This window comes from Pleurodeles waltl, chromosome 5 (assembly GCF_031143425.1).
Source record: "Pleurodeles waltl isolate 20211129_DDA chromosome 5, aPleWal1.hap1.20221129, whole genome shotgun sequence".
Classification (NCBI taxonomy): Eukaryota; Metazoa; Chordata; class Amphibia; order Caudata; family Salamandridae; genus Pleurodeles; species Pleurodeles waltl.
In genome coordinates this window covers 459,819,267-459,844,124 of record NC_090444.1, presented here as the reverse complement: position 1 = coordinate 459,844,124, position 24,858 = coordinate 459,819,267, and the positions used below count along the sequence as shown (strand labels likewise).

The window sequence follows — 24,858 nt, the reverse complement described above, 5'->3', positions numbered from 1 at the left end:
GACAACTAAGACACAAGGGAAAAAAAGTTAACTACACTCTACGTTACTGGAACATCACTATTCATGGAGAGACACTGTTGATAACACCTGATGGCCTTCTATATGATCCACTAATTGAGCAAGAAAATGATTATGCTAGTGCACCAAATGTAATTTCTAAATTATTAGAATATCCTTGATGGTCAGCTCGCTGCTCTTACATGGCACCTTGGGAAAATGTTACTCTTATAAATTCTGCATGGATTGATTATAAATGGTGTGATCAATTTCAGAACTCCTTCCCTGAGGTGGTAGGCCTTCCTCACAGTAAATATCACACATTGGACACACAGTTACAGGGCGGTATGTATTTCATTTGTGGAACTGAGGCTTACAAGTTGCTTCCTTGGCACTGGGAAGGCGTGTGTGCTATTTCTTAGCAAACACCAAACATTTCAGTACTGCCCATATTGCAGCACATGACCCATTAAATTTGGGGAGTTTCGCTCATCGATATAAAAGAGATGTAAATACACCTATTCTTGAGGCTAGACAAGGTATATTTTTTGAGCTAATTAATGCGTATATTAATCCCTGGATAAGGTGTATATGGTTTGGAATTGGCCCTTGTTAACACGTCTGCTGAGCTAGCTATAGCATTCAATGCAACAAGATGCACTGCAAGAGTTGCAGGTAGAAATAAATTCAGTGGCTGCCATGACTATTCAACATAGAATTGCCCTTGACCTCATGACTCTACAAAAAGGAGGACAGTGTGTTTTATTGATTTCCTCTTGCTGTTATTTTTTTAAATGAAAGTGGAAACATAGCAAGGGATGTCACCCAAATTAAGAAAGCAGTTAGAATATTTCATGGAGCAGACAAAATTTCTGATTCTGATGATTGGTCCTGGCTTTGATCATGGTTACCAACAGGATAGTTGCAGAAGTTAGGTCTAGCACTTTAGGTATCTTTATAACAATAGTGGTACTTTTGTGTTGCCTCCAGTGTTGTTGCTCCATGCTCCAGCAATTCTGTAATAAAAACATCTATTCATTTTCTGAAGTTAAAGTTCTACCTCCTAAAGAGCATGAGCTAGCCCACAGGTATCTTCTTAGAATACAAGAAGATGTAGAGGAAGCACATAAAGAAATGTTTGATTTAATGGCTACAGACCCATTACACATGAACGCATTAGATACTAGGATATCATTTTGGCTATGTTTGAATAATGAATATCTCATAGGTGTATATTTAGATGACAATATCTGAATTTCATCTCAAATAAAAAAATGTGTAATGCCATCCGGAGATATATATTTTATTAATACGTTATTACTATGCTTCTGCCGTGTGTGTGTATGTATATATATATATATATATATATATATATATATATATATATATATATATATATATATATATAATATATTTTTGCAATCGTGTATGATATTACTATCAAGATATGATGATACTTTAGTTCCAATTCTCTCCTCCATTATCTGAATCCCAGCAAGCTATTTATTCTTTTCTCTTACCAAGATGCTTACTCCTCTCACTCACAGGTTGGCTCCACTCATCCACATTACTATTTTAGCACTGCCCCAAGAATTCCCTGCTGACCTCTCTGACACCTATGCAAGCTGTGCAAACAAACCTCTCCAAGCCACGTTCAGCCAGTCAGCAACCCAGCCCCTTTTTCTTAGGGTCCACCTGTTGTCTTGTTCACTTGTTCATGGCTCACACTGCATCACATATATTTCTACTCTGTGGACTTGAAGTTTTGTATATGCAGCATTTCTTTTGTATATGTGTGCCCATGTTTGGACTATGTCCCCTTTTGGGGTTCGGCTGTGACAGCACTTACTAACATATATAACTGCCTGACATATGCTTCAGGGCAGAAGATGCTAGCTTGTAAGACGTAACACTGGGATGCGTGTCTGCCTTCTGCCTTGGCCCACCAATAAACCTTGGTACCACAACAAACATTTAATCTGTTCCGGAGCCTTGCCTGGTGTTTGTGTTTTCGTTGCGTCACTCTGAGGAGGGTTGGAAAAGAAGTTTCTCTAACAATTGATCCCTCTGAAAATGGTCAAGAAAGTTGCTGCTGCTGTTGGCATCTCTTAGATCCCCTTCTGCTTGGAGAAGATCGGTGGATAGTTGTAGGGTCTAGACTGGCTGTGAAGAATTGTTGCTCTAAGAGTAGACACAAACAACAGCATTGTTAAAGTGCTCCGGGAAGGTATCAGTCTACTATCTGAAAAGTAACTTGCCACTGAGAGAAATGTCTATTAATGCTGCCAGGGCATATACCCAAATAACCCGTGGAATGCATCCAAGTGTGTTGGCATTGAGACTGCTGCTGTTGCCGTAGATTAGTTCATTATGTCAGCAAACTATAACCTGCATTGCAGAATCTGTTCAGAAGCATCCAGACTGTCACTCGTCAAGTCATAGCAGGGCCTACTCACTTGGTCAGGGAGGCTTATTACACCATATTAGCCACATAACCTTTGGCCTAGAAGTAGCATACAAGCAGGAATGTGGCCCTGGTAGTGCACACTGCCACACACAAACTGTTCTTGCCCTAGACGCAAGATCCAGAGGAGCAGTCTGGATTGTGATTTGATAGGATTAGGATCACCAAACTCTCCAGCGCCAGCTGCTGGTGCCATGTGATCTTTCTATGAACTGTGCCCAAAAGAGAGTGATCAGTTCACAGAATGCCAGCAGGGTTCCACAGCTACCAAACACCGCTGTATGAGTTCTATCAAGATGTTGGATTTTGTGTCAGTCAACAGACAAGGGTAATTGTAGTGTCTCCGCTGCTTTCAGTACCATAGATGCAACAGACTTACGAGCCTGAACCAAAGATGTCCCTCTAGTTGAGTGAATCTCTGTGCTTTAGGCACGACATGAAAGGAGCCATGAATTTTTCCCTCTCAGCACTCTAATAATGTCCAAAGTGGGGGGCTGAGGAGGCCCAAAGAACGGCTTTAAAGATGGGAATGGCAGCTGTGGTGTCCTCAGTGGCACTAAAGCAAGAGGTGAGCACTTTAGTAAGCAAGGGCTTCATCGGAAGGCCAGAGCATATGGTGGTGCAGTTAGAATTGCCAGAATCACCAAACATGTAAGATTGAGCCTCATCCTTGTTGAGTAACCCTGAGGATTGCAGGGCCACTCTCAAAATATCAAACATGGGCTACGCCTACAAGTGTTTGCAAAAGAAACCTTAATTTACGGCTTCACCTTTTTCAGATCTCGAAATGGCTCCAACAACAGGGAAGAAACCAGCATTACATTAGGGCTCAGTGTCACAGAGTGAGGCAGCAAAGGGCTATTCGGCCAAAAAGCAACACTAACCTAATACCTCAGTATAAGGGGAATTTTTTCTAGCTTATAGTGTGGAGATGCATTCAATCTAGGTAACAGCCTTTAAAACTAGATTGAAACAACTTTAAAAATATAGGCAATGCCAGCTTACATCTCTTTTCCAAACGAAGAACTATATAAAAGTTTTCAAAAAGCCTTAGGCCTGTGAGACACTGTACAGGGTGTAACACTTGTTGGCTGACTGAGAAATTGGACTGATCGTGCTTAATTTGGTTATGGCCGATTGCCACATGAGACCAAAGATGCTTAACTATAAGAATAGATATTAATGTGGGCACTATAGGCATTAGACACACTTCCTATAAAACAATGCTTGTATAATCATGAATATATATTGGATCAAGTACCAATAAAGCAATTGCTTGTGGTGTACCCATCACCTATATTTTCATCAGTGTAGCAGTCTCCCAGGAGCGGGACAGTTTCCATGAGCAAGAAGAGGACTTCTTGTTATGGGAGGTTTAAATGTTTTTTTGTGAAAGGATCCCTTTGGTGACTGCAGCTGGTCTGTGACATACCTGCAGCAGTGGAAGAAGACCAGTTTGGATTATCCTTCTGCGCACTTGAAAAGAACAATCTGGCTTCATGCTCCCTAGCGGCTTTAGAGTGCATGGATAAAAAAACAGTCAAAAGCCAGAAGGACTCAGTCGGATCTCAGTCGTACATGGATCTGACATGGACAGCGTCTTAGAAATTCATTAGGAGGGTTTGCCAAGAGGTTATGTGTGACCTATTGGATTCACTGTGGAATTTATGCCTGTAAAGACTGAAGAACAGCTTGTGACCCACATCAATGAGATGCGGAAAAACAGGAAAGGAAAGGAAAACAACACACTGGTCTGTGTCGTTTATAGACATCGATGTTGCTGGAGTTGCAAGGCAACACCTGGTGATGCTGCAAGGCCATTTCTGGGAAAGATAGTTATTTGGATCCAGTCTGGCTCTTGAGGGATATACATATGGTGAAGAATGTGTAGGAAACAGTGTCCATCAAAAAAAAAAAGAAAATTGCGTTGCTTTTGTATAGCATCTATTTTTCATATGCTGCTGTTCAGTGCTCACTCCTGAGTCGCTGAGGCATGCACCTATTAATTTCAGATGTAAAACAGTCCCTAATGCATTCTTAGTAGAGGGGAAGGACCAAAGCAAGCAGCCAATGGAAAAACAGTGACTCCTGTGGGGTGATCCACGATGTGTCTTCAAATGTCTCAGACCAAAGGCAGAGGATTTCTGAGCAAATTAAGCGAATGGCATAAGAAGACTGACCCAAAGTACCTTAAAGGACGTTGGAATACATCATGTAAGCCTGAAATGTCTCAAGCGACAAGTCAAACGTGAATACATCTTTCAATGATTAAGCATGAGGGAATTAAAACAAAACGTAATTAAAGCGGGAAAGATTCAAGGCTAAAACAGATTGTGACGTTATTCAACTCAGTGCAGTGTCTTGGGCCTCGCAGTTGAAACGGAGAGGACTAACGCATATTCACAACATTTTTCCACAAGCAGACATAACTTCTTCCTGGTCCTGCAAAGGCAGGAGTAATGCACTCTTATTCAGAGAAAATACATGTCTTTTTTTTAACTAGTTTGAGAGACCAATTTGTCTTATGTTTTTCTGAGGCAAGGTTTTTTTTTTTTTTTTTTGCAAGTGTATAGTAAGAGAAAGTTTGACAAAATATGTAGTGGACTTTCTTACTGGTGCTTTTCTTCAAACAGAATAGCATGTGACTTAACCTTGACCTGACAACATGTTATATTGCCCTATCAAAGAGCTTTCAGTTTCAAGCCTTGACGAGTTTGTTTCAATACATAAACAAAACAAGCATTTGCAATGCAATGGGTCTCGCTTCTGCTCAAGTTAGAGCTATTAGCGTTGTAAACGCCTAACCGGACATTTCTTGCCACATAAACTGAAAATGAAAAGAAAAACTGTTTCACATAAGCGAGCAGATTCACAGCGCCATGGCCATCATGAGCATCAGCGTGAAAAGACACACAAAAGGAAAAAGAAGTTTGCTTGCGGTCAAACTTACCAGCAAAAGTGCAATTATCCAAGTAAAAGGGGCGATGGCCAAAGCAGTAACAAAACCTCCCCAAGGAGGAACAAACGTAAGCCATTTACCAATGTCATCAAAGGATTTTTGAAGGGCAAGCCCACGAACGAGTGGTAGTGATGGGAGTGAGGTGGGCATTGTTAAAAGCCCAGGTACATACCAACAAGTCAGAAAAGCAGCGCTTGCGCGCTGCTATGTTCAACCTAATAAACGATGATATAAAGCATGCTCTATTCCGATGAGCATTCATCCTTCAGAGCCATAAAAAAAAGACTAGTCAAGATAGTCAACAAGGAATTCTAAAGGAATGTGTTCATGGAAATAAAGTGATGAAATGCACCCATATCTCATTTGTGAACTGAAACAACCTTCCTTAGTAATCAGTAGGGAAACAATTATTGAATTATGAAGGAAATAATGAATTAGGATATTGGCATTCTGCACACTACCCAAGAGTCATTTATTCAAGTAAAAATAGTGAGGTTTTCAAGGTGTTTTTTTTCCTTTTTTCTTTTTAGGAGGAGGACACGGTGGCATATTGTCTTCGTTCTCCAGTAATGAATTTCAAAAACGGGTCCTGAATGGAAAAGACTATGCCTCATCTGCTTTTAGGTTTGATCTAAAGTATGAACAGAAGTTGCTGGGCTGGCTAATGGTTCCTCCACGTCCTGCTGGTGGGTGTACAGAGATACTTTATATCTCATGTTAACAACTGCACAATTATTATTGCATTACAATAATGAAGTGCCTTGCACCTACATGACCCTCCCAACCATCACATCAACATCATCTTCTACGTCGATTACACACAGCTAGTCTACTAACTGTCTGACGATCCCTCAAGCACAAAGGCTAACTTCCACAGATGAATGATGACCCTATAGAACTGAATGAAGGCCAACTGTCTCAAACTCAACACCGAAAAAACAGAAGTCCTCATCTTTGGGAACAACACCACGCTATGGACTGACACATGGTGTCCCACAGAGCACGGCACGGCACCCACCCCTTTAGCAGACTACGCCTGCAACCTCAGCATCATCTTGCATAGCAAGATATCCGTGAAAAAAACAAGTCAACAGTCACATCCGCCTGCTTCCACGCCATTCACATGCTCCACAAGATCTACAGGTGGCTAACAGCAGACACCAGAAGGACAGTCTTGCAGGTCCTCATCACCAGCAGACTAGACTGCGGATACACACTCAACGTAGGAATCACAGAATGCCTCCTGAAGAGACTCCAGACAATACACAACTCAGCGGCAAGACTTATGCTCGACTTCCCCAGAAGGACCCACATTACACCCCATCTCAAAAAACTACACTGGCTCCTTATTCAGAAGAGATGCCAGTTCAACATGCTGCCCCATCCCTACAAGGCCCTGCTAAACGAAGGACCAGCATACATTAACAAACACCTGACCTTCCACCAACTAAGCAGACACCTCCGATCAGCTTCCCTCTCCCTCACAGACACCCCATGGGCCCACTGAACCAACTGTGGAGGTCGCTCCATCTCGCACCTAGCAGCCAAGGCTAGGAACAACCTCCCCCTGCACCTCAGGAATGCACCATCACTCCAGTGATTCAGAAGGAATTGAAGACCTGGATGTTTGAATGATCATTCTTCCACGCAATAGCACACAGCTCCAGTGTCTTGAGACCTTCACTAGTGATTTGCCGTGCTCTATAAATGTTTGATTGATTGCCTGAAGAGGATCTTAACCCCAACAACCAACCAATGCAGCATCCAGTGGGCTTGAGCTACAGGTTTCCTTATCCTTAGACCTTTTTATTACGATGAGGTGAATAATTTTTCTTAAGATGTTTGTCAAACTCTCACATTAGCAGATGATGGAAGCACTGAAAAAAATAGAGTAATAAAAATGTTTAACCTAAGAGATGTCAATCAAACTCTGCCCTACAGAGATTGAAGGCAATGAAAGATCACACATCCCTTGAGACATCATGATGAGTTATAACGCCACATTGGATGCACTGCCCCCACTAGAGTTTATCAGAGTAAAATTCAAACTAACTGCCTTCTTTAGCCTCGCAGGCAGAATATGTTCTGCAACGGCTTAAGAGAAAACACCACAAACAAGGAGAAATAAGTGGGGCTACTGCTAGCTCAGCAGCTTGGCCAGAGATAATTTATGTCAAACATCCTGGTGATCGGATATATGCAGGGGCAAAAGTTATTGCATGCACTAGACAGCCCCAAAGAATCTACTTTTTTTTCCGCTGGCCTGTACAACTCTACACATTGATACCTCAATGATGAAGAGCAATTCTTTTTAAATAAATAAAATCTTGCGGAATTTATGTGCAGACAAAAGGGTGACATCAGAGGATAGTTTTACTGAGCAGGAGATTGTGAAAGATATTAAAAGACATAAGCACAGGCAAAACCCCGGGTGAGGATAGATTTCGGACCGAGTACAATGAGATCATGGTCTCAGGAGTTATTGTAAAGGTTTTTACGGAGGCAGAGCAAACACAACACCAGCGTTGGGAACTCAGGGGGGTACTCCTAACACTAATTCCTGGACCCAGCAAACACATTTTGACTATTCCACTTACAGGTTCATAACAATTCTAAATACTGATGTCATGATACTTGTGTAAGTCCTCGCCAATAGACCTGGTCTGCTACTTCCTGCTCTAATCCACCCATTGCAGGTTTTTTCCTTCGCCACTGTTGGTAATGAAGGGTTCTATGATTAAACATTCACTGGGACTCAGGGAGACATAGACTTAAAACTGACAAACTTCACATCATAATTGTGGGTAGTCTTTGGCTTCTGCACATGGAGACCTATCACCTAGGTCAACGGAAACCCACATGTCCTAGCAAATTACTAACGACCCTCCAAAAACACAACATGCAAGCCTTCAAAATGACCTAAAATTACTGTATTAGACACTAACCCTATTATGCATGCCACTGCCTTGGTCTGGCACACCACCCACACAAGACTTGCCACAGATAGCCAACTGCACCTAGAAGCCCGATATTTGACAATCGCAACTGTAAGGTTAGCAATTAGGTTATTTTCTAGGACTGAGTGGAAGCAGGAATTCACATTACAGATGACCATCTAGATGGCGGACTGGAGATCCACTGAAAACCAGCAAGAGTCATATGGTGTACAGTGCAGGCCATTTTGGAAGTGCACACTGCTTAAACAATGTACATATTCCTGTAGGTGTTCCTCATCCTACTCCTTTCCGGTGTCATGCATACAGCCTTGTTTTAGAATCTGGGGCACATTTAGCAGTGCGGTATCCAGCTAATATGGTATCATGATCTACACTGACAGAAAATGCTCTATGAACTTGATGACAAGATAGATTCTTGACACAGTTTGAAGATGAGGAATGATCTGGTATGATGTTATTACATGACAATGGACTCGGAAAAGCCAAGCTGATGTTCATCTACTTTAAGGAACTCCATGAATTGCACTGGTCCTCACTAAGACTATACCAAGAACATATTAATCTGTTAATACATTGATGGAGATGTGGACAAGTAGGATGGGACTTTCTGCATATTTTATGGTCCTGTAACAAATTCAGCCTGCTATACCTAAGTAGAAGCCTCTTAGGAAGAATCACTCTAACATGCATCTCCCTACCAGCTGCTTTACTTATGCTACACGCCATGACAGATTTCACAGTACTGACAATACATTAGAAAATACGGACAGGCAAACTCATTGCCACTGCGAAAGACTCTATTCTTAGACACTGGAAAACCCCAACGATCCTAATGGGCTCTATCTCATTGATTAATATGATGGCAATGGCAGGACATGATAGCTTACAAAAAAAATACAAAAAAAAAACCTGATGGTCATTTAGATACGTTTGAGATAATTTGGGGACACTTTGGGCAACTTTTCCAAGGGCAGAGCTGTGACAACGAAATGGAACAGTAGCACTTACTGATGATATGCATTCTTCCAGCCAAATATATTGAACTAAATATGGCGAGTTACCTCATCCCCTCCAAGCCACATGCAAACATAGGACTGATCTTGATAACTCCTTACTGCCCATCACTTACCACTAGATACAAAACCTAATCCAGACACATGCAACTATCACCTCTACTAAGCAGTCATTCCATGGACAAGCTTGCTACCACTGATTTCCTTCTCCAGCTCATTCTCTCCCTCATTAGAAGAAACTGACAGCTGGTAGAGACAACCCCTTCCCTGGCCCAGCACAGGGAACTAACCCCAGGGGGTTAGCACGCCAGACATGCTGTATCAAGATAAGTTTTTTTTTTTTTTTTTTTGCTGGGTACTGGCTATCACACAACAAAGATGCTTCTTCAATCCATGCTAAATCAGGTCTGTTCTAATGGTACTACTGCCCCATCAGTCTTTCTTGAACACCAACTACCCCAAAGACTTTAGAAACGCTTGACGTACAGTGGCAGAAAGATAGTTCGCACTGATTTTAATGTAAAGTGTTATAATAGTGTTAAAATAAAAACGCTTCTGTATTGTTCAATGTTGTGGCTTTATTCACACTTAGACACTTCTATGTAAGAATAAACTGCGGAAGAAAGAAACAAAAAATCAAATAATTATTTTAAAGATACTCTTTTATAGCTAAATACATAATAGTTTTACAGTATGCTCTGCATTAGCTTTTACATGTTTCATTAGAAAGCATATCCTTACCCGAGGAGCAATTCGCTTCACTATATCTGAGATTTCCACAGCACATTTGCCAGTACGTTTTCTTTTTTCGTTTTCTAAAAAAATAAAGTTTCCGAGTTAAATATTGCCTTAAAGTTTATCTTTGAAATAAAAGAAACATTGACACCTCCTTGAATTGTTATATTGGTGTTAATCCAACTGTAACTGCACCAGTATTTAAACAATTAAGAACTACTAGAACAAGTGACTGAAAGTTTTAAAAATGGTTCTCTCAGTATTTCAGTATCTGGGGCATTCAACGATTATGGGTGGTGAAAGTACGTTTCAGTCCATCTTAAGCAGAATTTAATCTTGTGTCAGTCTGCCTTTTTCAGGGCATCTGCCTATGCTTATCAAACATAGATAAAATGTCATGTTAGCCCATATACTGTTGTGAGATTGCCAGCTCACACACAGTCTGTGCCAGAGCTGTGACTGGATGCCAGCCACCAATCAGAATGTTCCTAACAATCTATTCAGATTGGTAGAAAAAGTGGCTAATCAGATGGCACAACATGTTGTTCCAGCACATCTGACTGGCCAACCTTTCAATTGCTATGAATAGATGCTTGTGTTTGGACTAGGCTAGCTGTGGGTAGCAAGTGCCTCCATTCTTACCTTCAGCATGGATTGAGCCAGGACTGACGTTCTAGGGATCCCGTTAACCCCAATGAATGCCCAAGACTCCTTAGGCTATAAAAGGGCTGAAACATGTTGGTTGAAACAGTGAGGGAGACATAAAATCTCAGCTCACCCTATTGTATTTGTTTAATGTTGCCCAGTGTTCTTTGGGGTTAACACTGATATATTGTTATCACTGAATCTGGATCCTGGTCTTAAAATATTCCTGTGAACTCGCTCTTGTTGAGGTCGAGCCCACCTTCTTTGCATTATCCAACCAAGGTAGGACAGAATCACCTATGATGAAGCATGCCACAACAATGTGGGTGAAGCTTTTCCATCCATTTTCATAATACTCTCTGTTGGACACTCTTTTGAGCCTTTAGTCTTGTGTCTGCTGCAGTGCTTGTTGCATGTATTGTTGTTTTGGAAGACGAATGGTAGGTCAGTCCTTCTTACTCTTGCTGTGATAGAAGAAAAAAAAAAAATCAATGAAAAGTCACTGAAAAGCCGACACTGGAGAGGCTTTATCAGCAAATGTATAGATTCAATATAGGTGATGAAGGTCTGGGACATTTCAGTATGCAAGGAGTAGTCGAATGTGCGATTGAGGCTTCAGCTATTGATCATGACAATTGTTTTCAGCTCGTGAAATAATTTAGTGAGCAAAACAAAAGCGGAGGTGACTTGGTGGCAGCCTACAGTTCACAGGTCTAAATACTGGTTCAGTACCTAAATGGGATCCTTTAAGCATGGCTAGATCCAGTCTAGACTGATCTTATCACAACTTGTAACACCCCCATCTGCCCTACAGAAAACCTTCTTATGCTGGGATCAAGAATGCCGGGACTCGAAGGCTCCAGACCTTTCAGAACACTGCAGCCAGAATCGCTCTTGACCTTCCACGCTGCACTCACATCACACCATGCCATACCTGAAGGAGCTCCACTGGCTTCCTAATCATAAATGAGCACAATTTAATTTTTACTTGTAATTTCCTCACCCACACATTCAAGGCACTATGTAATATTGGCTCAGCATACCTCAATAATGGCACCTAATTTAGCAAACCTTCCAAACACATAGGCTGGTCAGGACTGCTATTTACACAAATCCCACGCATACAGAAAACCAGATCTGGTGGTTCTCCATAGCTCCTAAACAATGTGATGACCTCCTGCTTCACGTAAGAGCCTCCTTCTCACTTCTTGAATTTAGCAAGTAGCTGAAGACTTGGCTTTTCATGTGGTCCCACTAGGCCCTAAGTAAGGCTAGATACACACCCGCTCAGTGCCAGGAGACCCCTTCCGGGGTGATACTGTGTTCTACAAATCTATGTAACATACGATCACCAAAATGCATCATAGCACTAGGTCTTGGCCACATTTGAGAGGATGAAAGAAAAGCAATTTAAGAAAACAAAACAGAAAACGTATGTTTCCAAATGATATCAAAACTGAGATGAATAATTTAACCTCTTAAAAGGATTCTCTCTTAAAAAAAAAAAAAAAAAGATTTCCATCTTGGATATCTCGAATCATTTAATAAAAAACTTTCATCACACATGCAAGCGCCTACAAAATGACTTTTGCCATGCAGTCCAGTATTGACACTGGTAAAACCAACAGACCATATAGACAAGATCTACTGGCTGTGCAAGTGCTTATTCAAGACAATGCATTGTGTGCTTCTTCCCACTAGCACCCCTAGTCCCCCACTTGTTCTGCCTCCCCCCAGCCCCACAAAACACCCAGCTCTCTCCCTTGTGTGTGTCACTAAGCAAAACACTTTTGCCCAACACTGTGTTGTTCTTTCCCTCATGTGCTTTCCACTGCACTGTCTTGTTGTCTCACTCATTTGCATCCCCTGTGCTCCGTGCTGCCCTCTTCATTGTATGCTTCCTGCTGAAAACCCCCTATATTCCACAGTTCTTAGTCATGCCCGTCCCCCTCCTGAGGAAAATTCTTCTGTGTGCAGTGTTGTTTTCGTGCTTGTATGCTTCACCACTCCCTCTGTCATTTCTTTCTTGTTTTGGCCATGCTGCACAGCATCAGTGAAAAAAATGCTTTATTTCATTGCTGTAGATCATTGCCAAAAGGCATAAGCAAACTTAGTAAGTCCTACAGGCGAGACCTGTTCACTTTGCCACTGCTTGTTAATTAGAGTGCATGTGTATTTCAACTCAACCTCTTGTGTGCTTTTCAACGTCATATTCTGTATCCCTATGCTCTGTGTTGCTCTTTCCCCAGGGTCCTGTTTTGCACTCTCTCCTGTGTTCTTCTTCCAACAAAACACACATTGTGTCCCTTACCCCCTTCCCTTATGTGCTTTCCCCCACAAAAGTCCAAGCAACATTCTCCTCAAGTTAATGTTTTTGAAGATCTGGAATGTCTCACTGTGAAGGAGTTGCATGCCCGGGGACTCTGGACTAAACTATTGTTATTCATAATTATGATGTATCGCTCACCAGCAACAATTCTAGGCCCAGTTGGGTGAACTGTGACCACTCAAAGTAGGACTTCATGTAACATAGATGGCTACAACCCTTATAACAAAGTTATGACACACTTAACAGTTAGGGGTAGCTGTTTATAGGAGGGAGGTACAGTCCTTTTTAACAAAACTGCAGTTCAGAGACTGCCTAATGTCACTCCCTGGTAGTTCTGTTTAGCAGGTTATGACAGGACTGTTCGCTTTCCCTTGACTGAATGGGTCATATACATGAGAGTGCTCAGGTATTTCTGAGGTGGGGTAACCACGTTATAGGTCATGAGGGAAGTACATAGATATTGGGTTGTATGGTGTTCTATTGGATTTTTAAAGAGTTTCCAGCAAGAAGTTGGAGTGGCAAACAAATTAGTCAAGTTATCTAACTTAAACTCCTTCAGGTTTGTGGATGAGCTCGGGTCAATTTAATTGAGAACTCATTTAATTGGTTGATATATTTATTAGTACCCCTGATAGGTCAGACTTTTTAAGTTTAGAGTGGTAAACTGTTGTTTCTGGCCCTTCGTGCGTGTCTGCCATTCAAATATCGAGATGAAACGTTGATCTGCCTTTCTGTTCACTTCTAACACTGGGGTATGCCCACAAAGAGTACAAGGTTCTCCCTTCAGGTGCTACAGATACACTTTCCCATTTTCCGGTCTGTATTACAAAGATTTTGGTATCTTTTAGCTCTAAGTTCTTCAAGTTCAGCTTCAAAACAGTGATTATTCTTCCAAATGACTATTGCACTAATACAATTATTAAAACATTGTGCCACCTCTTCAACGTTACTTGTGATTGACACTACAATCTAAGTGTGAATCGGCATAAGAGATGGTTGAAAAAACCTATGACCTGATCAGCTTGGCTAGTTTAGCCACATAAATATTGAAAAGCGTTGGGCAGGTGAATATCATCAACCTGTCAATGCTGATTACATATATTTGTTAATTTGTTTTTTTTAACTCAATGTTAGCATTTTGCAACCACACAATGGAGGCAATCAAAATAAATATGGTTAATGCACAATTGGTTCAGTCGCGACTATCAATAATACACGGTGCATCATCAACATTACAGTACATGACAAGCAGAAACACAGGGACAGGTGCCTGTAAATCTGCAATAGTACCGTTTGTCGTGTAGCATAGGGCATATTTTCCTTTTGGGTAGTTGCCCCTCCCAATGTCTCCGCAACCCGCACATCCTGTTCTTCAATTCAGGCTGCCGCGTCGGTCACTCACATGTCCATGCACTCACTATCGCCAAGCCATCAATAAGTATCCTCTTGCATACTCTGCAAACAGTCGACCGTATGCTCTTGGTCATCAAACTCAGATCCCATATCTTCCCCAATGCATGCTAAATACATTTGATGGGGTGCCTATAAATCCTTCGGTCTACTACATTTTGCCATCAATTCCCAATAAACTTCAGACTGTGTGTTACAGTAGGTCATATCCGCTAGTCAGTCCTGTAGCGTCAGAGTGGTCTTTGCACCCATCTCATTGCTGTTCTGCATTGTGCCAAAAGCAGTCCCAAGGGAACAAGGCAGTGAACCAGAGAGGGTACATCCCCGTCATAGCCCAGCAGAGCAATCGCAGGCGTAAACTCCAAAAACACACTCACTATTTCCTCAAGTGTCCCCCGTGTTGCCTGGCAGAATCTCTTAAAGCAAGGCAATACACGCCACAAGCCCAAGATCTGCATCTGACTCCCTGCAGAGAGCACAACTCGAGTCACTCTACGAGCCACATCTATACAGGCGACCCAGCCTATAATACAAGCTGTTGATGTACTTGAAGTGAATCAAGCAGTGACGGCTAATCAATGAGACAGTTCGCCCCAATGAGCAACAATATGCCTATTTCCTGTCACCGATGGTGACCGCCAGGTCCATCTGCCACTCCTGTCTAGCCTTGGTGACTCCGGACCCACGTGCTTCCTGAGCAAATGCATACAAGTACAATATAAGTACAACATAAGAAGTTGTGGAGTAGTCATGTTAAGCAAATGTGCCAATGCTGGTAACACAATTGGCTCCAATAAGTAATCTCTCAGAAAAGCAATGCACATGTCGAGCTCTGTAGTAGAACAATGCCAACAGGTAAAGACCAGAGCCGTTCTGGTCTATCTCATTCCACGTGTCAATCCAGTCCCCCTGAAAGAACACCACCACACCCCCTCATGTCCAAGGGGGAACCATGGACAATGCTCCAAAGAAATATAGGGTGAATATAGAAGAGAACCAGCCTGCTTCTCGAACTTGCTATGCCATAAATGCATCATGGTGGACAGATGGTCTATGACACTATACCTCCAAGTGGGCCTCATGGACAACGCCTCTGAGAGTGTCAGCGGAGAGGTGGAGTCCCTTTCTAATCAGAGGTGCAGCAGTTCCATGGGTCCATGTATCAGACAGTGTGCATGTGCACACTGTGCCGCCCGGTAGTATGCTTCCCAATGTGGGGCAGTGAGCCCTCCCATACCATATGGCAAAGTTGTTGTATTCCAACCAACCTGTGGTTGTTTGCTATCCGGTGCTAATTTAGTAAGGATGGTACACAATGTGCTAAATACCATACACGGTAATAGTATTGGTAGATTGGTGAATGTGAACAAAAATGTGGTAACACCACCATTTTCATTATGGCTATCCGGCCCGCGAGTGAGAGCAGGAGATGTATCCAACGGTCTATTGCTACAGATAATGTTCGCTCAGCTGTTTTATAGTTTTACCGACTGACAACTGATGGGTCAGTGTGCACATGTATTCCCAGGTAACGCATCGCATCTGTGGTCCACGGTAGTGGGAATTCCATGGTCACAGGGTTCATCGCCACCATCAATGGGAATATCAGTGACTTGATGAAGAGGCCCAAGTGGCTACCGAAGAGCACCACCTCATGCAATACTGGCGACAAGATTAATTCTGTGTCACAAATATACAGCAGCGTGTCATCTGTGTAAGTTGATTTATTCAAGAGATAATGAGGGAAGCACAGACCTCTGCTGGAGTGGTATTCTTTGAGGGCACACATTCCTAGGGGGTCCGCAGGCCTAGAACTGCAACGTTCCTTGCACATCCAGTGTCCTTCGGGCAAAAATAAAAGCATAAGATAACTCTTGTGATTAATGTACCCGTTGGAGAGAGATGGGAGCTTTGTCTAGTGGGAGTTTTGACTCAAAGGTAGCACAAATGGTTAATACGCCTGCTGCAAAGAACATGTATCGCACAAAGAACAGTATTTTATGCGCAAAGCACAGTGGGTTACTGCTTTTGTCACAGGGATTCTTTTGCTACTGTGTAGTTCATAAATTACAATCTTAATCTAGCACCGTGAGCTATGAACTGTCAAAGAGCTGCATGCAAACTGCATAGTACAAATTAGAAAGTTATGTTCTCCCCCCCCCATCTTTCATGTTCCTTCTGCTGCTAAATTTTTTTTGCTTGTGTAGAAATCCATTCTCATTATCAAAGTCAACATTAACCACTGTGTTATGTTCTTAATCCTGAGTTTATGCTTCTCCAGACCAAGCACTCTTAGAAATTGCCTACCAATGTGGATGACATGTGAATCCTACACCTGGAGTCCCCTTTTAAGTTGCCCAACACCCTACACTGGTATGAAAGGTGCTATAAAACAAATGAATTACATGTGACTGTGGCTAAGGAGAGATGAGAGGTTCTTACAGTTTTACTTTCTTTCCTCACCACATGTTTATGTGAAAAAACTTTCTCAGATCTTATGTACCTAAAAAATGAAAACAGAAATCACTTGGGAAATGTAAAATCTGACCTGAGAATTCAGGTTTCCTAAATAAAACCAAACATTGAAAAGTTAGTCGCCGAGATGCAGCGCCAACCATCCCATTAGAATTGTTCAACTCTTGCATATTCTTTCAATATAAAATAATGATCTCTTTATTAATTTGAGTATTTGTTTCGTATGAACTTGTTTGTGTATTTTTTGTGACTTACTGTTTTGTCTGAGCAAGCTCCACCACAAACATATTTGAGAACGTTTCATGCTCCAACCGATTGATACGTAATGCTTCCACAAAGCTCTTTATATTAGCAATATTTTTGGTTTCTGCCAGCCCCAAAATGTGAAGATTGTTGCGGCGCGACCTGGCTTCGAGGTCCTCAGTCTTGAATTGCAGGGTGAGCATCAATTGATCTAAATAATTCTGCGCCGCCACCACAGTAACCTGCTCATCTTCCGCCTCTGACACACTCTGCTCAACCATATCTAGGCGCTTAGTATGTTTGTCTAGGCGCTCTGACATTCAGGCCATTGAGAAGGATAAGGCATCTGTCTTACCATCAATTTTTGTGAGGCTGTTTTGCATTGTAGTCAGGATTTGGTGCAAGTCTCCGCTAGCTTCTGTTCCTGCGTCCACAAGTTCGGCAGCTGCTGCTTCATCCTCTTCATGAAGTTCAGGTGTCCTACAGTCATCAAACTGCAATTCAGATTGAGTCCTATTTGTCTTGCCCATAGTGATGCAAAAAGCCTGCAGGGTCAGGGGCTTCCCCCAGACAAACAATTCCGACAATTGGCAATTCTTAAATGCAGCAGTGAGTGAGGGGCCTTCAATATCAATCTACCCAGGTCCCCACCACCGTCAGGGAAGCCTATCACTTCTGAAGTACATATGTATTGCAAATTTGTCTCTGCGCTTCCACAGCCCCGCAAGACTCCCAACTGTGCAGCTATCCGTGCAGGCCTCTAGAGCCCCAAACAGCCAGGTTGTCAACTCCCAACGGCAACACTGTCAAGGGTCGTTGCTATCCACAACCGGGAACAGTCACAGTGGCCCCAGGACCCTGCTGCCCTTATCAGTGCCTTCCAAAATTGTTCAATGCACTACTGATGAGGTACCAATAGTGTCCGTCCATCACATAGTTCCAGCCACCTCTGCTCCCTCAGTATCCATAAAACTTTCTAATCTGAAGTATGCCTGCCTCTACTCTAGAGGTAGGTTAAGGAGCACTTTTCTGCACCAGTGCCAGCAGCATGATTTTCTTCTATGTGTATCTGTGTCACTCACTGCACATTAATGTCAGCAGCTCACAGGGGCGCTCACCGCCATTGCCCATATGCAAGGTATCAATCTCGGCTAGTCGGGATAAAGCTTGGTCACAATCCAGCGCAGGCTGCGCCCATTCTCGATCTCGCAACCTCCGATCCATGTTTCGATGCAGTCATTCAGTGCGGCAGGGATCCCAAACATCTTTCAGCTGACCAATTTAGAGCAGCGCAGCCAGCAGGTGTCTCACCACTGCACACATTTCAGGCAGTCACAGGCCGCAACTGTCAGCACGGTCCTACTGGACTTTCAATAGTTCTCTACAGCTACATGTGCCTCTCCAAGCCTGACGATGCTCTGGCAGATCTCTACAAGGCATATAGGCAATACCGGGTGTTCCGCAACGGGTCTCATTGCAGGCAGCCACCAGCCACAGGCTGCTGCGTCTGTCCCCAGCCTAGTGGCCATGTCAGCCGCCTCTCAGGTGTAGTACCAAGCGCCCCAGAGCAATTCCTTGGTTTTCAGGCCAGATGAACACCCGTCGGAAGGGGGACAAGCATGCAAACAGGTTCTGTTTTTTTTTTTTGTTTTTTTTACAGTATGCGGCACCAGGATGATGCAGGACAGTATCACGGCCAGAGGAGCTCACCTACAAGGTAGCGAACTTCGTGTCAGGCAAGCTCCACCCCAATTACATTTGGTAATGTTAACTGGAAAACTGTTAATAAAATGTTGAATGTATTCTTATAACATCACAGTTTCCTTTAAAATACAATTTAAAATAAACACGCCATGGTAAACCTGCCAAAAAGTTTCAAGTTACCTATTCGATATGGTGTTGGCGACTGTGGATCCCAAAATATTTCTTGCTGTAGTTCATCATTGGAAGGGGAACTGAAGGTCGATGTCCACTGATCGGTTTTTGACAGTCTCTTTGGGGTCTGGTTTGTGCATATTTCTGTAAGTTGAATATTACAAAAAGACTAAATAAAAAAAGAAATCAGACTTACGCATCAACAAACAAAGCTTGCAACTCTGAGAAATCATACCATTTAAAAAAAGAAAATGCACTCTTTTCTTAGTTACCAAACCATGTTGCTTAGACACACATGACAATACACATCAAATCTTTCAGACTAAGAACAATGAGAATATATCCTTCAGAGTTTCACTGTTTGTAAGACTGCAAACGAAATTAGACTCTTCCACATAAATGGAGTAAGACAGCCGAATCCGGCTACAGACCTTAGTGACTCACTAACACGTTTTTTTTTCGTTTTTTTTTTCAAGGCATACCATTCACTTAACAAATTCAATGTTAGTCTCTCAGGGTGATAGTTTCATTAACACACGCTCTTGCTCCAAGTATGGTGGTCGGCAAAGCTGAAAGAGTTTTAAGCATAAACAACTACACTATGTCAAGCTGAATCAGAGAGTGGTTTGTGGTTCTCACTGAAACAAAGATGTCCTTTTGAATTAATGCCACACCTGCTTCTGACAACATCACATTATTGTATGGACACATCCATCTGCACTCTACTGAGAATATGTGCCCTGTCACGGAAATGGCAAACCACACTAAACTCTTCCTCTACATCAAGGCATCAGAGTAGGCACAAGAGATAGACAACTTCTTAATCCAGATGGATGTCTTAATGTGAGTTACAAAAAACAAAAGTCTTACTTAATACCATAAAGAGAAAGTGTTTCACAGGTTACAGAACATATTACATGTTTCTCTTCAACAACTGCATTTCAACTTGGCATGTCCCTGGAGTCTCCAACTTCCAACTATTGATTTCACATATCAATAAAGCAATTGCTTACATTTTGTGCACACAGAGGCCAAACTAGAGTCACTCATACTTTGTCATAGGCATAGGGACTTTTGCTCTCTCTTGCAACCTATTACGTCTGAACTTCAACAATCTGACTTCAAAGTCACATGTCATGTTCAAAATACAGCACCAGACTAGTAGCTGGATTCACAGTGGGCTGGCACATGAAACCCACACTTCACTTATAACCTAAGGTATCGATCAGCTCATTGTCAAAGCAAGGAAAAGCCAAGTAAATTTTACTATTACGTCTCTTCTGTACGAGCCAAGAGACAAACATGACAAACAACACAGTAGTCCATTTGATCCGTTTCACTATGGTACTACTTGGAAATGTTTCTCTTTAGTTTAGGGTACTTGTGTAGTTGCAATACTCTAGCCGATTAACTGTAAGTTACTTAGCTCTATTGTCCATGGCTTTGCTGAAAACTCCAGTAATGCGGGGGCATAGCTATGTTGTCAAAGTTCATGGGAGCTGTACATGGTCCATCTTACCAAGAACACCTGCCAGTTGTATTCCCTTAAATGGCACAGAGCCTATCGGGCGGCTAACAGTGCTGTATCATTTACAATCTAGAGAAGAAAGAGGGGGTTGGTTGTTTCGACCGTAAAAAGGTGATAAAATCAATAGTAGTGATTTTGGCAGTAATGACAATATCATTAAACAGCAGACTACACTTCAGTTTAAGGTGAGCAGTATATGAGTAGTACTTATTATTATTATTATTGTCAGTATTAGTAATAATGCTTTAAAAACTTGACAACTTGGTATCAATAGGAGAGAATATACAGAAATGTATGGCTGGATTTCCGATCACAGTGCTCTCGTTCTAGTTTACGTCTGCATAGTTTGTGGCCTGGAGATGGGAACTCAAGGTTTGGAAGTGCAAGTAAATACAATTTTCTCTTCCTTAATTACATATTTACTTTGTCTACTAGACACCTAGGCACAAGTCACAGAAGCAGAAACCCACTGGTTGTTACTTTACAGTACCACCGCAAGGACACGTGAAAATGACTGTCTGCAACTAAGGCTAGGTGTGTAGCCATGTGTGCAAGTTGTGCAGCGTGGTACATATGATCCATTAATGCTAAAGTCTTTACTCTTAAGGTGAGCACGCCAAAGAAATGCAGCGAGTTGTGAGCAAAGCCAGCATTACTGACAGGGATCCAGTATGAAAATGTGCACAGGTTTTTGCAAAATCCAACAGTTAAAGCCACTTACATTGCTGTCAGATTTCTCCAATATTATACAGAAATATACATAGAAGCATGAAAGCAAGATTGGTGATGGTTGTTTCCTCTTAACCCTTTCGCTGATAAGCCTCCCCCCTCCTATGCAAAGCCTTTTTTTTGGCTATTTGGGGCAGCTAGTGCTTAGGCCCCATAACATTTTGTCTACATAAGCTATCCATGCCAAATTTGAATCCCATTTCTCCAACATCCTGGGGATTTTAAAGGTATCCAGAGTTTGTGCACTCCCCTTGAGGGAAGTGAGAAATTAGCCAAAATACAGCTAAACATGTTTTTTTTGTGGGGGGGAGGGGGCATGGGGGAGGAATGGGAAAAAGGTGCTGTAGAAGGAAGCGTCTGTTTTTCCCCCTGCAAATGGCATCAACAAAGGGTTTGCTGTGCTAAAATCACCATCTTCCTACTTTGCAAGAACAGGCAGACAAGAATCAGAAATACACATTTTTCAACACAGTTTTGGCATTTTACTGGGACACACCCAATTGTTCCCATTTTTTGTGCTTTTAACCTCCTTCCAGTTAGTGACAGAAATGGGTGTGAAACCAATGGTGGATCCAAGAAAGTTATACATTTGTGAAAAGTAGAGAAACTTCTGAATTCAGCAAGGGGTCATTTGTGTAGATCGTTCAAGGTTTTCCTGCAGAAATTAACAGTTGAAAAAAAATATTGAAATTGAGTTGGGAAAAAAAAAAAAGCCACTTCTGTCTACGTTTTCATCTGTAACTTTTTCCAACGATGGCAGAGTTCTGAAAGCAATATACTGTTACATCCGCTAGACCCTTCTTGTTGCTGGGATATATTGCGTTTGAAGGTTCACCAAGAACCCAAGGAACCAGACCCATTAAATGAGCTGCACCATGCAATGGGTTTTCAATTGTGTACCGGGTATACAGCAATTCATTTGGTAATTAATGAAAAATAGGTATCAAAGAAACCTACGTATTTTCGAAATGGGCACAAGATATGGAGTTTAGAAGCAGTGGTTATTTGCACATCTCTGAATTTGTGGGTACCCATACTAGAATGTGAATTAGAGGGCATTTCTCAAAATTACTTCTATTCTTACACACTGTCTTACATTTGGAAAACGCAAAAGCAAAGAGAGACAATTGGTAATTACACCTGGTCCGCTATTCTGTGTTCCCACAAGTCTCCTGATAAAAATGGTACTGACTAGTGTGAACAGGCCTAGTGCCCGCGACAGGAAACAGCCCAAAAACACAACGTTCTCCTAAATGTTCTTAATGCGGCAGTTACTGTGGGAATTCCTGCCTCATGGAGAAGGGCTTGTATCATCCCAGTTTTTAAAAAGGGGGATCGGAATGACCCTAAGTCTTGTCACCCCATTTCCCTAATTGACTCTTCTGTGAAGATTTTGGGACGGATCATCTTAAGGCGTATTGAGGTTTGGATGTCAGAAAAGGAAATTTTGAGCCGGGACCAGTACGGATTTAGGGAAGGTCTTGGCATGTGTGAACAGTGCCGTAATCTTCTGATGATGATTGGGAAATATAAGCAAGCCAGGAAGGGAACCCTTTATCTTGCCTTTATGGACCTCAGTTGTGCCTTTGACCAGGATAAGGATCAGTCAGTCAGGGATGGATCCTAATATTGTAGAGCTGCTCCGGTATCTCCACTCAAAGGTGAGGGTGGGGATAAGCGGGGAATGTTCAGAGGCTTTTAAGCTCACAAAGGGCGTTCGCCAGGGGTGTGTTTTGGATTCTCAGATTTTTTGGTGGAACACTGTAGGGATGTCCCTAAGGTGAATGGCACTAATGTCCCTGTGTTGACGTACGCGGATGATGCGGTCCTTATGGCCCGCACTATGAATGGCCTCCGTAAAGTAGTTAGAGCTTATGCCTCCTACATGTCAGGCGTGGGTCTAGAGATTAATTATAAGAAATCACATTTTATGGTATGTGGTAGACCTTTGAGTAGGGTGGGGGAGCTAAAGGTTGAAGATCAAATTATTAGCAGGGTCCATAGATTCCCATATTTAGGGGTGATCTTTGATGATAAAAGGTTCATGGAAACCCTGTATTGCCAGAAGGAGTATGCTCTTCCATGCCTCAGTTGGTGCCACTTTTGATTTTGCTGTAAGAGTAGGAAGCAAACCTATTAAGCCTCTGCTTGAAATCTACAGGCGAAAATGTATCACTGTCCTGTTGTATGGTGCAGCACTCTGGGGGTATATGGATACCCGTGCCCCCATTGTTGAAGAAAATCGTTTTTGTAGAAGGCTATTGGGTGTTGGTCAAAATACCTCTGGTTTTTGCCTGCATCTAGAACTAGATCTTGAGTGTGTGCAAGACACTATTCAGTTGGCTCCCCTCTTGCTATGGATCTCGATTTGGAGTAATGAATATGCCACTTTTAATAGAGAGATCTTAAGGGACTGTTTGGCCTGTGATAATGTAAAATATATTCCCTGGCTGATGTATATAAGAAAGGCAGCGCATGATCTGGAGCGGCCTGACTTGTTTGACACTCCTGAGGGTGTGACTAGCTGTGATAAAAATTGGGTAAAGGAGAATTTTTTGAGAATCCGGGGGGCTAAAAGAGAGGGGAAGCAACTACATTATTCTGTGTCTTTTATGCACCTTTAAGAAGCCGTTTTTACTACCCCTGTTGAGGCCAAAGGTTTTGTGCAATATCGTCCTGCTTTTATGTGGCTGCAAATGGCTTCAGATGCATTGCTGTGGAGGGGGTTGGGATTGTTATTGAGGGGAGCCATTACTTGGCGCAGTAATTTAGAGTTTTAAGAATCTTTTAGATGGTTATCCTTGGTAATGAGGTTTTATTTGTTTTTCATTTTATAATTATTGGTATATTCTTGTTTTATTGCTACTTTGGTTTATCTATTGTTGTCTACGTGATTTAAGGGTTGAATTATTTCATACCGAATAAAGTATCTTTATACACAACGTGAACACATCACATTTTTCCACTGAAAATGGATCCTTTGTTTTTTTGCAAATGTGCCTAGCGTGGATTGTGGGCTTTTGCTCAGCCAGCACCTAGGGCAATCTAGGAAACCTGTACATTTTTTAAAACTAGACATCTAGGGGAATCCAGGATAGGGTGACTTGTGTGGCTCTCACCATGTTGTTTTACGCAGACGTAATCCCCTGCAAACCTAAAAAAAAAAAAAATAAAAAAAAAATACACACCACACACACATTCTCCTCACGTTTCTGTGATGGAAAGTTCTGGAATCTGCACAGAGCCACAAACTTCTTTCCACCCAGCATTCTCCTAAGTCTTCTGATGAAACTGGTACCTCACTTGTGTGGGTAGGCCTTGTGCTGATGACAGGAAACGGCCCAAAACGCACATAGATATATCAAATTATTCCACGCAAAACTGACCTGTATTTTGCAAAGTGGATAACTGTGGTTTTTGGGTCCTACCTCTAGGGAAATCTAGCAAACCTGTACATTTTTTACAACTAGACAACCAGGAGAATCCAGGATTGGGTGAC

General features: G+C 42.2%; 1 protein-coding gene across 3 annotated transcripts in view; it reads right to left on the bottom strand.

The window, feature by feature from the left end:
• The window catches only part of ETAA1 (ETAA1 activator of ATR kinase), a 63,701-nt gene that overhangs the window by 24,393 nt on the left and 14,450 nt on the right, over positions 1-24,858 (bottom strand). For 2 of the 3 annotated variants that reach the window (XM_069234270.1, XM_069234271.1), the window contains 2 exons: positions 19,112-19,246; positions 10,132-10,205 (listed from right to left, as the gene is read on the bottom strand). In XM_069234270.1, coding sequence (XP_069090371.1) covers positions 10,132-10,205; positions 19,112-19,246 — 209 coding nt within the window. Of the gene's footprint in view, positions 1-10,131; positions 10,206-17,582; positions 17,688-19,111; positions 19,247-24,858 lie in introns of those variants that run through there. The other variant, XM_069234272.1, reaches the window with a different exon arrangement.